The sequence below is a fragment of the Nelumbo lutea genome, chromosome 3, assembly GCF_056320005.1.
Source record: "Nelumbo lutea isolate HS-2025 chromosome 3, American lotus-T2T, whole genome shotgun sequence".
Classification (NCBI taxonomy): Eukaryota; Viridiplantae; Streptophyta; class Magnoliopsida; order Proteales; family Nelumbonaceae; genus Nelumbo; species Nelumbo lutea.
In genome coordinates, this window is record NC_142686.1 from 22,822,430 (window position 1) to 22,836,580 (window position 14,151).

General features: G+C 44.7%; 1 protein-coding gene and 1 pseudogene across 2 annotated transcripts; both read left to right on the forward strand.

Annotated features, from left to right (window-relative positions):
* The first annotated feature begins 5,098 nt into the window (after positions 1–5,098).
* Positions 5,099–6,320, forward strand: LOC148863586 (protein PLANT CADMIUM RESISTANCE 2-like). The gene is made up of 4 exons (XM_088980451.1): positions 5,099–5,408; positions 5,500–5,571; positions 5,734–5,946; positions 6,026–6,320. Exons 1-4 carry the CDS (start codon positions 5,174–5,176, stop codon positions 6,103–6,105), a joined length of 600 nt encoding a protein of 199 aa, XP_088836577.1. The 5' UTR covers positions 5,099–5,173; the 3' UTR covers positions 6,106–6,320.
* A 5,293-nt stretch (positions 6,321–11,613) lies between these two features.
* LOC148863587 (putative carboxylesterase 6 pseudogene) lies at positions 11,614–13,044 on the forward strand (annotated as a pseudogene). Its single transcript, XR_016110387.1, has one exon. The product of XR_016110387.1 is annotated as a putative carboxylesterase 6 pseudogene (transcript).
* The last annotated feature ends 1,107 nt before the right edge of the window (positions 13,045–14,151 follow it).

A 14,151-nucleotide genomic window follows, 5' to 3' on the forward strand; every position in this document is an offset into this window, starting at 1 on the left:
AAACCTCGGGTTTGAGTAAAACTTGTCTCAGAGGTTTGTCAGTTAGGACGATGACGGTGTGAGCCTGGAAGTATGGGCAGAGTTTCTGAGCTGCTGTTAGCAGTGCGTATGCTAGCTTTTCTATCTGCAGGTACCTTGTCTCTGCTCCCTGCAAAATTTTACTAACATTATAGATGGGTCGCTGGACCCGGTCTGTTTCTTTTATTAGTACCGAACTAACCACCTCGTCGCTTGCTGAGAGACAGTTCTAAGACCTCGCCCACCTCGGGCCGGGCTAAGGTCGGCACACTAGCGAGGTAACCTTTTAGCTCGTCAAACGCGAGCTGGCAGTCCTAGGTCCACTCGAACCCTTTGCCTTTGATTGCTTTGAAGAAAGGTAGGCAGCGGTCTGCTGATTTGGACATGGAGCGGCTTAGAGTGGCTATGCGGCCGTTTAGCCTCTAAACTTCTTTTAATTTCCAAGGTGGTCTCATATCTAGAATGGCTTTTATCTTGTCCGGGTTGGCCTCAATATCGCGCCGATTGACAATGTACCCTAGGAATTTGCCGGAGGTGATGCCGAAGACACATTTGTTGGGGTTCAATTTCATGCTAAACTAACGCAGGATTTGGAAGACAGAATCTAAGTCTTGTTTTAATTCATGTGAAAACTGAGTCTTGACGACCATGTCGTCTACATAGCACTCTATCATCGTGCCAATCAGGGGCCGAAACAACATATTTACAAGTCTTTGGAAAGTCGCCCCGGCATTTTTTATCCGAAGGGCATGACCTTGTAGCAATATAGGCCGAACTCGGTTATGAAGCTGGTTTTTTCCTCATCGGATGGGTCCATCCGTATTTAGTTGTAGCCCGAGTAGGCGTCCAGGAAGCTTAGCAACTCATTTCCCGAGGTCGCGTCCACTAAGCGGTCAATTCTGGGGAGGGGGAAGCAATCTTTCGGGCAAGCTCGGTTCATGTCGGTGTAGTCGACGCACATGCGCCACTTGCCGTTTGCCTTTTTTACCAACACCGAGTTGGCCACCCAGCTCGGGTAATGGACTTCCCTTATGAAGTTTGCTGCGAGGAGCTTCTCGACCTCCTCGCCGACCGCCCTCCAGCGTTCTGGGGCTAAGTTGCGTTTCTTCTGTCTAACGGGTCTGACTACAGGGTCAGTATTAAGTTTGTGAGTTATCAGGCCGGGGCTAATGCCGGGCATGTCAGTCGCGGACCAGGCGAAAATATCTAAATTTTGAAGTAAAAAACACACCAGTTCGGTTCATAGGGGTTCCTCGACGGAAGCTCCGATCTGAAGTGTGCGAGCTGGGTCCATAGCCGAAGTCGGGATTGCGACCGTTTCCTCCGTGGGCGAAGCTCGTTCGTTACCTTGCTCCGCAGGCCGCTCCAGTTCGTGGTCGTCGGCCGCGTTGGTTTTTCCCTTCAGGGCGGCAACATAACACTTGTGGGACTCGAGCTGGTCGCCCCGCGCTACCCCCACACCGTAGTTCGTAGGGAACTTCATGGCCAAATAGTAGGTGGAAACCACCGCCCGTAGGATATGCGTGATCGGCCGCCCTATTATGGCATTGTATGGGGAGGGGGTCGCGACCACCAGGAAATCATGGTTGAGTCTGACCGCACAAGGCCATGTGCCGACTTCCACAGGTACTGTTATTTTTCCGAGGGGCCTGACTTCCTCTCTGCTGAAACCCACCAGGGGAGTGTTCGCAGGCTTCAGCTCGCTCCTCTGTAACTGTAGCTGGTCAAATGCTGATTTAAAGAGGATGTCCGTTGATCTGCCCGAACCTACGAGTATGCGTCTGACCTCGAAGTCGCTGATCCTTAGTTTAATGACAAGCGCGTCATCATGGGGGTAGCGGACCCCTCGCCCGTCGTCCTCCGTGAAGAAGATTGGTTCTTCGGTCTTTGGTCTCTTTGGGGGGTTCCGTTCTTCGAGGGCCGCTTCGCAAACTGAAGTTCGGGCCGCTGCCGAGGTACACCCTGCTACCACCGAACCTCCCACAATTACATGGATGGTTCCCTGAACTGGCCTCTCTTCCGGAGGCTATCGCTGCAACGGTTCGGCAGGTCTGCTGCTAGACTCGGGGGCATCCTTTTCGTGCTCCCCTTGCCGACCTGCCTTATTGTTATTATTGTTGTGCTGTACAAAGTTTCTCAAGTATCTGCGACGGATAAGCCCCTCTATCTCATCCCGGAGGTTATTACACTGCTCGGTACTATGACCATGGTCTCTATGGAAACTACAATACAAATTCTTATTTCTCTCGTTCGGATTTCCCTTTAGGCGAGGTGGCCACTTCACGTACGGGGCATCTTTGATCGTCATTACGATCTCGGTCCACCTTGTGTTTAATGGCGTGTAATCCATCCGAACTGCTAGGGGAGCTCGGAATGACTGGTACGGCTTCGGTTCCCGGGGTGGGTTTTTTCTGTCGACCGGGTTGGAGAGCTCGCCTTCCCTCTTTCTTTTCTCGTTCCCGCCTTCGGTTTGTTGGTTGATTTCTTCCTCTGTCGTCATGAACTTGTCTACGAGTTTGAGGAATTCGGCCACGGTTGCGGGCTGGTTAGCCACCATGTGCCATTTGAATTCTTTGTGCGTTACCCCTCTTTTGGCCATCACGAGCTGCACTGCGGGGTCCAATCGTGGTATCTGCAAGCATGTTTGGCTGAATCGCTTGATGTAGCCCCGGATGGATTCTCCTTCCCTTTGGACTACTCCGAAGATGCTTTCCTCAGTTATGGGGCACCGTTGGCTGGTGACAAAGTGTGCGGTAAAGACCTGCATGAACTGGGCCCAGCACTTTATCGACCCGGGGGCCAGGTTCCTATACCAAGTGCGGGCTACTCCCCTGAGGGTGCTGATGAAGGCCACGCACATGCACGATTCGCTAGCCCTGGCGAGGTGCATTTGGGACTGGAAAGCGTCAACGTGGTCGTTGGGGTCGAAGGACCCGTCGTACTTGTCCAGAGGTGGGAGCTTGAAATTTCAGGGTAAGGGAACCGCCAGGAGTTCTGATGCGAGGGGAGAAGGAACCGAGAGGATCGAGGCAGCTCGTACCTCATCCAAGCTCGTCTCTTTGCCTTTGAGTTCTAACAAGACACGGGTGGTGGTTCGGCGAATTCGTCGGCGCCTTCGTTGTTGAGTGGGCCTTGTGCTGGCGCTGCTGGCCTCCGTGTTACCGAGCTCGATGGGCCCGAAATGCTGGTAGTTTGCCGCCAGGGCGCCGAATCGGTTTTCTGTGAGCGGGAACTCAGGCTTGGAGCGCCGAGGTGCCAACCTCGCGGGCGAGGTTCCCGACCCGCCTGCGAGTTGCGAGTCGGGGATGATATTTTTCTCTCTTTGGCCTGGGGACGAGGCCTGGCTGTTAGGGGGGTTCTGGGGCCGGAGGCCTTCGCCTGGTGGGGGCGTCCATCCTGCGGTGAGGCCTTGACCGGCCTCGGAGCGGGGTGGCGAGGTGGAAGTAGTGGTTGGTTTAGTGGCAGTTGGGGGAACTGCTGTTGATAGTGATAGTCGGAGATGTTGTGTAGTACTTGGTGTTGGTGAAGCTGGTGCTGCTGGAACTGTTGCATTTGGGCTTGCATTGCCCGCATGCACTACATCTGGTCGTCCAAACGGTTTTGGCTGGCTGCTAGGGGGACGACAGTCGGTTCAGTATAGGTTGTCTCAATAGGGGGAGGAAAGGGGATGCTTGTGGTAGGAAGGTTTACGGGCGCCACTGCTTGTGGCGTGTTCAAGCTGGGGATCCCATCCACCGAAAGGGGGATGGTGAACTGTCCAAAGCACACCACGGGGACTTGAAGTTGTTCCCCGGTGGTGTTTGTCTCCGTGCCACGTCCGACGTTGCTGGAGGAGGCCATGAGTGTTGGGTTTTTTGAAGAAAAGGGGTTATGGAAGTTTGGAGGGAGGCTTTTTGAAGCGTTTCTCACAGACGACGGCAATTGATGAAGCGCGATCCGGCCGGTCTTAGCTGTCAACGACCTTGCTTCTGAACTAGGTAGCAGGGAACCTGAAACGGAGGAGATGAGGAAGCTTCGGGGGGGAACCCAGTGTAGCGGCTCCGAAGCTCAAGTTAGAATCCTTCAAAAGCAAGATAACACCAGATAGCGCAAAGTTTGCATACCTTCTTTGTTGGGGGCAGGGGGCTCTTATAATCACTTCGCGCACTCGCTCCGAGGCCCTTGTCAGGTCGGGTATGATTACCCTTGCGCTTGTCAATTCGGCTGTCGTCCTTTCTGCTGGGACAGAACTGTCACTGCCTAATCATCTCTCTAACTGGAGATGCCGGTGTCAGTGGCGGTGGCAGGTGGCCGTTTAGAGTGCGGCCGCCAAGCGTCAGATCCCAAGTCAGTCAGGTGCGGCGCCCTCGGGCACGGACTTCCTCAGTGTGAGGCATGGTACGACTTGTTTGGTTTTGGTGCCCAGAAGGTGATTTAGAGTGGTGAGCGAGGCAAAGTCTTGAGTTCGGAGGTATCTATAGGGTAGGTCAGTTCGGCGAGGTGTATCCCGAATTGTTACAAGGTTGGCCAGTTCGGCGAGGTATCTATAGGGCAGGTCAGTTCGGCGAGGTGTATCCCGAACTGTTACAAGGTTGGCCAGTTCGGCGAGGTACATCCCAAGCTGTTACAAGGTTGGCCAGTTCGGCGAGGTATATCCCGAGCTGTTACAAGGTCGGCCAGTTCGACGAGGTATATCCCGAGCTGTTACAAGGTTGGCCAGTTCGGATTACTCTGGTTTTGGGCCAAGGGTGAGTTCGGGCCCCCCGTAGGGATTTCAGTCTACTGGTGTCCCCTTGTTCACGCCTTAAGCTTAGCCCTTTTGCCGAGCTGTTGTTTCTGCCACGTGTCGCATAACTGTGAGGTCGGGCCAAATCTTCCTTCATCATTTTCCTTACCTTTCCCTACTTTTTTCCTTCAAAGCAATCACACCCTAATTGTTCAAGGAATTCTTTCCCTAACAGCCTTAGCGGAAAAATTTTGTTCAAGGAATTCAGGATAATGGCAACACAGATCCCTCCTCAATCCAATAAGAAACCGCTAAGTAGTTAACCGTTATCAAACTGTACTTGATATTCAAATCTGAAAAACATACAGTTGCACCGCTCCATCACTTCTTACGTCAAGAAATTAACCACAGAATACTCATCTCTATCTCCCCTCTCAAGTCACAACAATTATGTATCCTTGCAACGACATTCATGAGTCATCTTCTCCGTCGGTGCTTTCTGCACCACCACCACTGCCGCCGCCGCCACCACATTTCGGTAAACAACCAACAAGCACCGGCGCACCGGTGAGTTTAACAAACCGACTTAACAGCCGAACCCCCCAGACCACCATTTATATTCAACCCCAATGTCCAGTGCCTTGGTCCACCGGTATCTGCGATTGTTGCGACGATGCTGGAAGCTGTAAGTGCATTTCTTTGGAGATCGAAAATATAGATAAACATTGTCACATCTTCTCTCTTCTTACGAATATCTAGATACCGATCATTTGCAGGTTGCTTAACGTTCTGGTGCCCCTGTGCTACATTTGGCCGAATTGCAGAAATAGTTGATAGGGGATCGACGTGTAAGTTTGTAGAGGCACAAATATATATGTTGATCGAATTGCTTGCTCTAAGTCTCTAAGACTCTAACTTGTGGGCAGGCTCTCTAATCGTAAGATGTATCATTTGGTTTAAAGTGTGAGATCTCAAATCAGTCACCACTTAATTGGTAAATTTATGTGCAGCATGTGGAGTGAGCGGAGCACTGTACACATTGATCCTGTGCGTAACGGGTTGCTCATGTCTGTACTCGTGCTTTTATCGATCCAAACTAAGAGGGCAGTTTTTCTTGGAAGAGAGTCCGTGCACAGATTTCTGTATTCACTGTTGTTGCGAGGAATGTGCCTTGTGTCAAGAGTACAGAGAACTCAAGAACCGTGGTTTCGACATGTCTATTGGTACCTCTCTCTCTCTCTACAAAAAACACACAGACAGTGCTTAGATATGTGGGCTGATGTTAATTAATTTACTGTGCAGGGTGGCATGGGAACGTGGAAAGACATAATCGAGGAGTTGCATTGCTTCCGACGACCGTGCAGGGAGCTATGAGCCGGTAAAGCCTACAGCCAGCGATACGCCATACGCCTGTGGCTGTATACTTCTGCGTGCATATTAAGTGACGTCCCGTTTATTTTCGTTTGTATTGTTGTATTAGCAAAAAAAAAAAAAGCTGATCAAATTGAATCAACCAGAAGGCTTGGACCATTTCAATCAGATTTTCCCATGTACGTGACCAAAATAATCATGAGAGGGCCCACCCTTCATCTTGCCACGTCGGATCTTCTTCTGTACTTTTTCCTACACTTTCCATTCTACTCTGTGATAAATGTCAATGGGTAGGGCCTAGCTGCAACTTGGGTTGGGTTGGGTTGGGATTGGTAAAAATGTCATTGGGCCCAAACCCTAGTCTGCACAGCCACCGCTGATGGCCCAACCCAAGAGTTGATATGGTCTCAGTCAGCATCCCTCAAAATAGGAGGGAGGTGCAGGAACAAGCCCACTGAACCGAATTAGAGATTCCTGCCTGTCACAGGCGACAGACGAGGTGAAATCAGGCGTAGAGCCTTGGGCTAAAACCTGAATTCATGACATTTTACTTTGGAGGTATTTTGCAGACCCACCTTAGCGTCGGTGTTCTTTTCTTTGTCGTCTTCTTTGTTTTTGTTGTGTTTCTTTTAATTGTTTGTTTGCTTACCAAAAAAAAAAAAAAAACCTAGCTACGGCAACGGGTGTAGCAGATACTCCATCACAAACTGAATGAAAGTGCAGTTCAAAGTTCAAACTCATAGTAGGAGACTCCCTGGGTTCCAGACAACCCTCCCCAATCCCCATTTCTATCTCATGACCTGAAGTCGTATTCGCATGGAGAATCATGGAGACGTTTTCGTGGCTCCAAATGAAGTAGCCAAGTAGAAGATTCCTGGGTCATTTTCATTTAGACTTCACTCAATAAGCTAACTAGCAGACAAAGAGATCAAAATCAAGTCGATTAGGACAACCCCGCCCATTTTTCAACGTAGAGGAATCCTCGGCCAAAGCACATTGCTGAATGCTGATCAGATGGAGAACTCTACCATATGGAGCGCCATGGCTTTTACAATTAATGCATGTCTGTGGTCGAACCCTAAAGCAAGTTGCCTCAACATTAAAAGATTCCTCTGTGTGCGTTTCTGGGCCTTGATCAGTATAGTAATGGAACATATTCAGATGTTTTAAAAACATTAATGGACAAAAGATGGTCTCTCAGTCTCACTCACTCACTCTCTCGCTCTATCATCTTTTTTGCATGCAAATTACAGAGGTGGCGAAAAAAGTGAAGAGAGTATATATATATATATATATATATATATATATATATATATATATATATATATATATATTTGATGAATAAAGATATCGATTGACTTACTTACAGAGTCAACAACTCATCCGTGTGGAATAATACGTGGACCCAGAGATGCTGACCACTACTCACTCCAATGTCGTCCCTTGCACCTCACTTACTACCTGATTTGTTCCCTAATAAGTGGTCTACTCAGTATATGCCATCCGTTTCCCTTGAAATTAGGAAGAAGAACTAACGAAGTCAATCAATTATTCTCTCAATGGCTTGGGCTTTGGAATTTAGATGGGTTCTTGATTCTTGGCAAGTTGAGGACGAGACCAAGTCAAAAAGCAGAGGAAGAAAGAAGGAATGTCTGAGGAGTGAGGAATAAAGATTTCTAATTCTCTATTCGCGTGGACTTCCGTGTTCACTTTCTGTCTCTACCAGTTTCGACTTTCAACTTGATCTCACACATCGGATGTACACTGATGGGCTCTGTTTCTAGTCCAATTCTGCAAATCTTCTCCTGATGATGATCTTTGGGGATTAGATTCTTCCTTCTTGGGATAAGGGATTTATTTCCGAAGTGGGACCTGTCAAATGATGGGCACGTGGGTGTGGGCCTCTTTATGATGTTATGAAGTGGAAAAGGGTAAGACACTGCCTGATGCATGGGCCTCATGAGTGACACTGTAGTTTGTTCTTTTTTAACTCAAATGTTGGTACTGATTCTGAATGCATGGGATGGCCACATTCATCAAACCTCACATCTCAGGGGGGCTCATGATCATGGCATCAATTATCAAAAACGTAGCTTGAGTATGGTCTAGCTCTGCCCCACAAGCCCATTATGAAATTGGGCCTATTTAGTGCTCATGGTTTAGACTTGGACAGCTTGGGTTCACACTCCATCAAGGTGATTGATGAGATCAGCGCTTGGCTCACATAAACTCATAAAATTGAACTAGTGAAAACCTTAAATTTTTAGGTAATTAGAATAGACTCTAAAATCAAATGGCCACGAGTTGCATTCAATAGGACAGTATGATCAAAATCAAGTATAAATTTCATTTACATCGATGTAAATGCATGGGAGTGCAAATGGGTTGACCGGTTGAGTGTCTTTACTTCAGATTTGATTTTATCTTCCTATTTTATGTTTTTTTTTCTTTTGAAAAGAAAAGAAGTGAAAAATTCTTGCTTCTTTTCTTTTCAAAAAATATATATATATATATATATATATATCTTCCTCAGACATTCCTTTCCGCGTGCCTACTTTAGTTTTGGATCAATCTTCTTTTAATATATTACACATCTCATTGACAGCTGCTGATGAGAAGTGATGCTGACATGGTACAATGACCCTAGCTGCTTTTTGCTTCAGAGCTTTCTTCCCCATGATTCCTCACAATTCCGGAAGAATACAGTAGATCAAGTGGCTCGGCTCAAGTGATCAGCAATTGGTCTTTGACCCGCTTGCATGATACTACATGGATGCTATTAACATTGAAGGTGGGCCAAGGTTTTTAAAACTGATTCGAAGAATGAATCGATTAAGGGTTCAGTTTTTGGGTTGAATGGTCTGATTGTTTGAACCGAATGATTAGTCCATTTTAACAAAAAAATTTAAAAATATAAAAAATAATCAAAACCGTTGAATGGTTCAATCACCTAGATCAACGATTTACTGACTAAATCAATGTTTTTTTTTGTAAATATACGATTTTAAGGAAAAACGGAACTGGTCACTTGACCGATTCCCGGTTTTTCTGATCCGGTCTGGTTTTGAAAACCATGAGGTGGACTATTATAGGAAAAGTAGTGTCATCAAATGCCATTCTGATATCATTTTGGTTATATATTTGTCGTAGAATATTGTACAATTAGGGTAACAGATACCCTAATCTCAATATATTATATCTTTTGTATATTGATTATTGATAATTTGAACCTTGATTGTGTGTGGTACCATCGTTAATTTTACATATCGGAGGTTGTTTCTGTATAGTTGAAACAGGCATATCTTATGGGGGGCTGTTTTATGAAATGAAGACGTAAAATTAACCTTTCTAGCTCCATGCATGGAGTGACGAAGTTTAATAATTTTTGTGCACGATTTGTATATAATCCATACGAACTCACCAAATACAACTTTTAATGTGGTGTGCACATTTCCACAATCCTACCGTCTATCTCAGGCCACTCTTCCCAATGGCGTTCGACCTAATTTAGGCGGAATTGTGTTGATTTTGAGGCCTGCGTCGCTGTGAGAGCTCTGGTTTCTTCTCTTCGAAATAAGCCAAGAAAAAGAAATCCACAATTAAAAAATGTTAGTCTCTAGTGGTCGCTTGCCCATTTCTTCATGAAATTAATTGACCAATTTAAACCATATAAAATCATTTCTTTTTATATACAATTTGTCTTTCTTTGACCAAATGAGGCGTGAACGTCTTCCCCTGAGGCCGTGTGTTGCCTCTTGGATGAGCCCGATTGTACATAATATATATTAATTATAGGGTGTTTGGAAGTTCATCTATACAAGGAAACGAGGAATTTAATCATCTTGTTCATTTTTTTACATCTCCATTTCCCAGAATATAAATTCAGCATCAATCGAAAAAGGGATTCACTATAGAAAAGTCTAGACTGTTTTAAGTTTGTTCTCAGCAAGCTAAGGGAAGAAAAGAAAAAACTAAAATCAACTGGATTAATCCCATGCATGTGACTTCCAAATTAAAATTATATTGGATTTTTGTAACCAATCTATACTATATTCTAAAATGCAGTTTTAGAATTTTGTGTTTTTTTTTTTTAATTTTAAAAATAAAATATTAAATAGCTTTAAATTCACCCCAAAGTAATTGAAGTATCAAACTAACTGACAATCATTTCAGTTAACTGAATGTAATATGAGCATCTTACTTAATAATTAATATCTTATAATTTTATTATTAATTTATTTAATAATAAATATATTAATATTTTATTACTTTAATTATATTATATTAATATTTTGCTTGTACTTTAGGCTGTGTTTGGCTGCAATGCAAATTATTTGAGTGTAAATTCTGATATATTTTTGTATCAAATTTTAGCTTATTTTGTTTGATTGCAGTACAAATGAACTAAATTAAGACATGAAGCTGAATAAACAAAATTAAACCACAACTTACATTTATTTTCATTTGCACTTTCATGCATTTGTACTAGTACAAATAAAATTGCACTAGAACCAAACACAGCCTTATTATTGTTATTTTGTTATTTAATAATTAATATCTTTGTTTGTTATTATTGATTTATTAATAATTTATTATAGTCCTATTAATTTTTTACTACTTTACTAATAATTCATTATTTAATTGTTAATATATTTTTATTGTTTTACTAATACTTCTTAACGGTCTCTGAAATGGGAATCCCATTCGTAAGGGGGAAGCCTAGAATGGCCATTCCTTCATATGGGGAATCCCATTACTAAAGGACTGGGAATCGGAAGCCATTCCAGTTCCAATTCAAGACACCTATACCCGAAAACCAAACGGGCTCTTAATTCTAGTTTATATAAAACGTGTTAAAGTATGTAATGGTTAGGCTAATTTAATTCTATGTGAGTGATATAAATACTATCACAAGCACAAGCTGGGGAGGATTGGTTTGTTTTTGTTGTTTTTCCAGTGGCTTTGGTCCCCACAGCCACAGAGGTGGAAAGGTGGATAGTTGGATACATGCACGGGACTACGTGGAAAGCCTACGCTTCCGCGTATTTAAACCTGCGCCTCCTGATGGAGCCGAATGACCAATTGAACTACTACCGCCTACCGGGTCGTCGGCAGCAGAGTGGGTTGGGTGTGACTTGTGAGATTACGACACAACCACCTACCTGTGAGGCTGTGAGGAGTCCATATCTTTTCATATATAGCAAAATATTGTTCCAACATGATCTATATCCGCACATCTGAGAATTTAGAATGGAACCCATATGGTGTAAGAATACAGATTATGTTGTAACGTGTTGGAAAAGTATTTTCAAATTTAATTTGTTACGAGTTACGACCGAGATGCAAGAGACCATGACTGAAATTAACATTATTTTCAGATTGATTACGATGGATTAGGGTAAAGGCGTTGAGCAATGGGAATCCACACAACACGTACACAAGGCCTGGACCAGGAGTCCACGTGAAGATACATATATATGACCAATTGTATTGCCTATTGCCCACTTGGGTGAAGTTAAAAAGATGGACGACTCTTCTTCACAATGCAAACATTCTGTTGGGCTTATCTCCCAAGCCTCCTAGCTGGCCTCTATATAAGGACAGATGAAGGACCAAATTAATGTAAGTGAGACGAAGGATTACTACTCTTTAGCAGAAGAAGAAGAATGGCTGCCATATCCGTGGATCCAAGGATGAGCCTCTCAATCGGACATGACCGTCGCCAACATGGAATTGTGACTGACGAGATCGAGGGGATCATCACAGTGTACAAGGACGGACACCTGGAACGTCCTCTGGTCGTCCCAAATGTGGCATGCACAGTGGCTCCACAGCCTGACGTGACATCAAGAGATGTGATAATCAACAAAGTTAGCAATGTATGGGCACGATTTTATGTGCCCAGATGCCAGAGAAAGCTACCTTTACTTGTTTACTTCCACGGTGGTGGATTCTGCGTAGGCTCCGCCGCTTGGAAGTGCTACCATGAATTCTTGGCCAATTTGGCATCCAGAGCCGGTTGCTTGATCATGTCTGTTAATTACCGTTTGGCACCGGAGAATCGTCTCCCGGCGGCCTATGAAGATGGCTGTAATGCTCTCTTGTGGGTGAAGCAGCAGGCTTCCGATGGGTCTAGTACTGACCAAAGGTGGTGGTGGAGCCAATGCAACTTTTCCAAAGTGTTCTTGGCTGGCGACAGCGCAGGCGCCAACATAGCCCACAATGTTGCCACCCGACTGGGCTCCTTTGAATCATCCGAATCCATGGCTTCAAAGCCATTCTGTCTCAAGGGGACCATACTGATACAACCGTTCTTCGGTGGAGAAGGTCGAACCCATTCCGAGTTATACACAGCACAGCCCTCTACTTCGGCCCTGAGCTTAACAGCCTCGGACGTTTACTGGCGACTAGCCTTGCCTGTTGGAGCCAACCGTGACCATCCCTGGTGCAATCCTCTTGTTAATAATGGTTCAGCTATGTTGGAGACCTCGAGAATTCTCCCAACCATGGTGTTCATCTCAGAGATGGATATACTCAAGGACAGAAACTTGGGATTCTGCAGTGCCATGATCAAGGCAGGTAATAAGAGAGTGGAGCAACTGATGTGCAGGGGAGTAGGCCATGCATTTCAAATTCTACACAATTCTCACCTTTCCCAACCTCGAACCCGTGAAATGATCTCTTACATCAGTGCCTTCATCAACCTTTAACCCATGATTAGTTTTATCAAAATTTATGTATGTAGGTGTAGCATCTAGACCCAAATTATATATTAAATACGATCTGCGAGATATATAGAGATGAGAGGTAGAGTAAGAGTAGTGAAGCTGTTAAGTCTTGACCTAGCCAATTACCAACAATTCCGAAGGAGTTGATACTTGAAAAGAAACCTGTAAATCAATTAGTACTTTCAATTCCCTTCAGTTCAAAATGGACTCCATATTCCAATCTTTCTTCTTATCTCATGGGTGCATGAATAATCCTTGATTGAAATCTTATTTCAATGAGAAATCACTATGTACACAAATAGTGGTCGGCCTAAATTAAAGCAATTTTTGACGAACATGATGTGTTTGTGCCGCTGCAACTTGCAAGAATACATGTGAGAAATATCCTAAAATTAAAGGAATCGGTGATGGGCCCGGCCATGTTGATCTACTTAACTAACAGAAAAATTAATTAAGGCCAATAGTAGTTAAATTGAATAAATTAAAATTAAATGAGGATAATAGAGAAAGAAAAACAGCCATCTGGACTGATCGAATTAAGCACTGCGTGTCGTTATTCTGGCGTAGCAATTAATCTATCAATCTAAAGCAAGATATAGCGGGCAGCCTACTTTAATTTTTGCCGTCCAAGGGGAAGTGAGGAATCTTTTCCAGGTTCTAAACGACAAGGACTGAAAGACGTCGGCCGTCGGCGGGTGGGGAGTGTACGTAATCAACATGTTCTGACTCCTGATCCTGATGATGTCCACGGCAAATAATTAGTCGGAGAGACTGAGAGAGCACCGTAGATGATCTTTCAGTCCTTGTCGTGGAAATCTATCACATTTGAACCGATCCTTGACCAATATCGTTGCCAAGTCAAAATCCAAATAGGTCGAACCGGGCGTAGGGAGATGGGAACATAACCCGAAAACCAAACCATGTCGTTTCCTATTTTACGGGGAACTCCTTATTTATGATTTGTTAACTATTATTCTATTGGAACCCAGATTTCTAATTCACTTTTCTTACCCACACCCCTACCCGCATTGTTAACTATTATTCTATTGGAACACATCTCACAATTCATAATAGTGATATTGTATGGCTGCAATTCACGGAGGGCAGAAAATTCCGTTTGACCCATTAAACCCATGTTTTGCCAAAAAGGGCTTTGTGATAAAGCTTTATAAATTACTTTTTGCTACAAGAGGGTAAAAATAAAAAATCAAAAGAAAATGGTATACAAATTCGTGGAACTGCTGAGACTCTTTAAAGTCCTCCACCGCCTTAGCCCGTTCTTCCTCCACCGCGGAGCCGAAGTTTCGGGTCCGCTCATGGAGCGTGGAC

What these genes read in the sequence shown, in the direction of transcription:
- LOC148863586 (XM_088980451.1), top strand. Translation starts at nt 5,174, where the DNA reads ATGTATCCTTGCAACGACATTCATGAGTCATCTTCTCCGTCGGTGCTT. An exon ending in TTGCGACGATGCTGGAAGCT is followed by an intron (nt 5,409 to 5,499) that starts GTAAGTGCATTT and finishes GATCATTTGCAG; the next exon opens with GTTGCTTAACGTTCTGGTGC. An exon ending in AGTTGATAGGGGATCGACGT is followed by an intron (nt 5,572 to 5,733) that starts GTAAGTTTGTAG and finishes ATTTATGTGCAG; the next exon opens with CATGTGGAGTGAGCGGAGCA.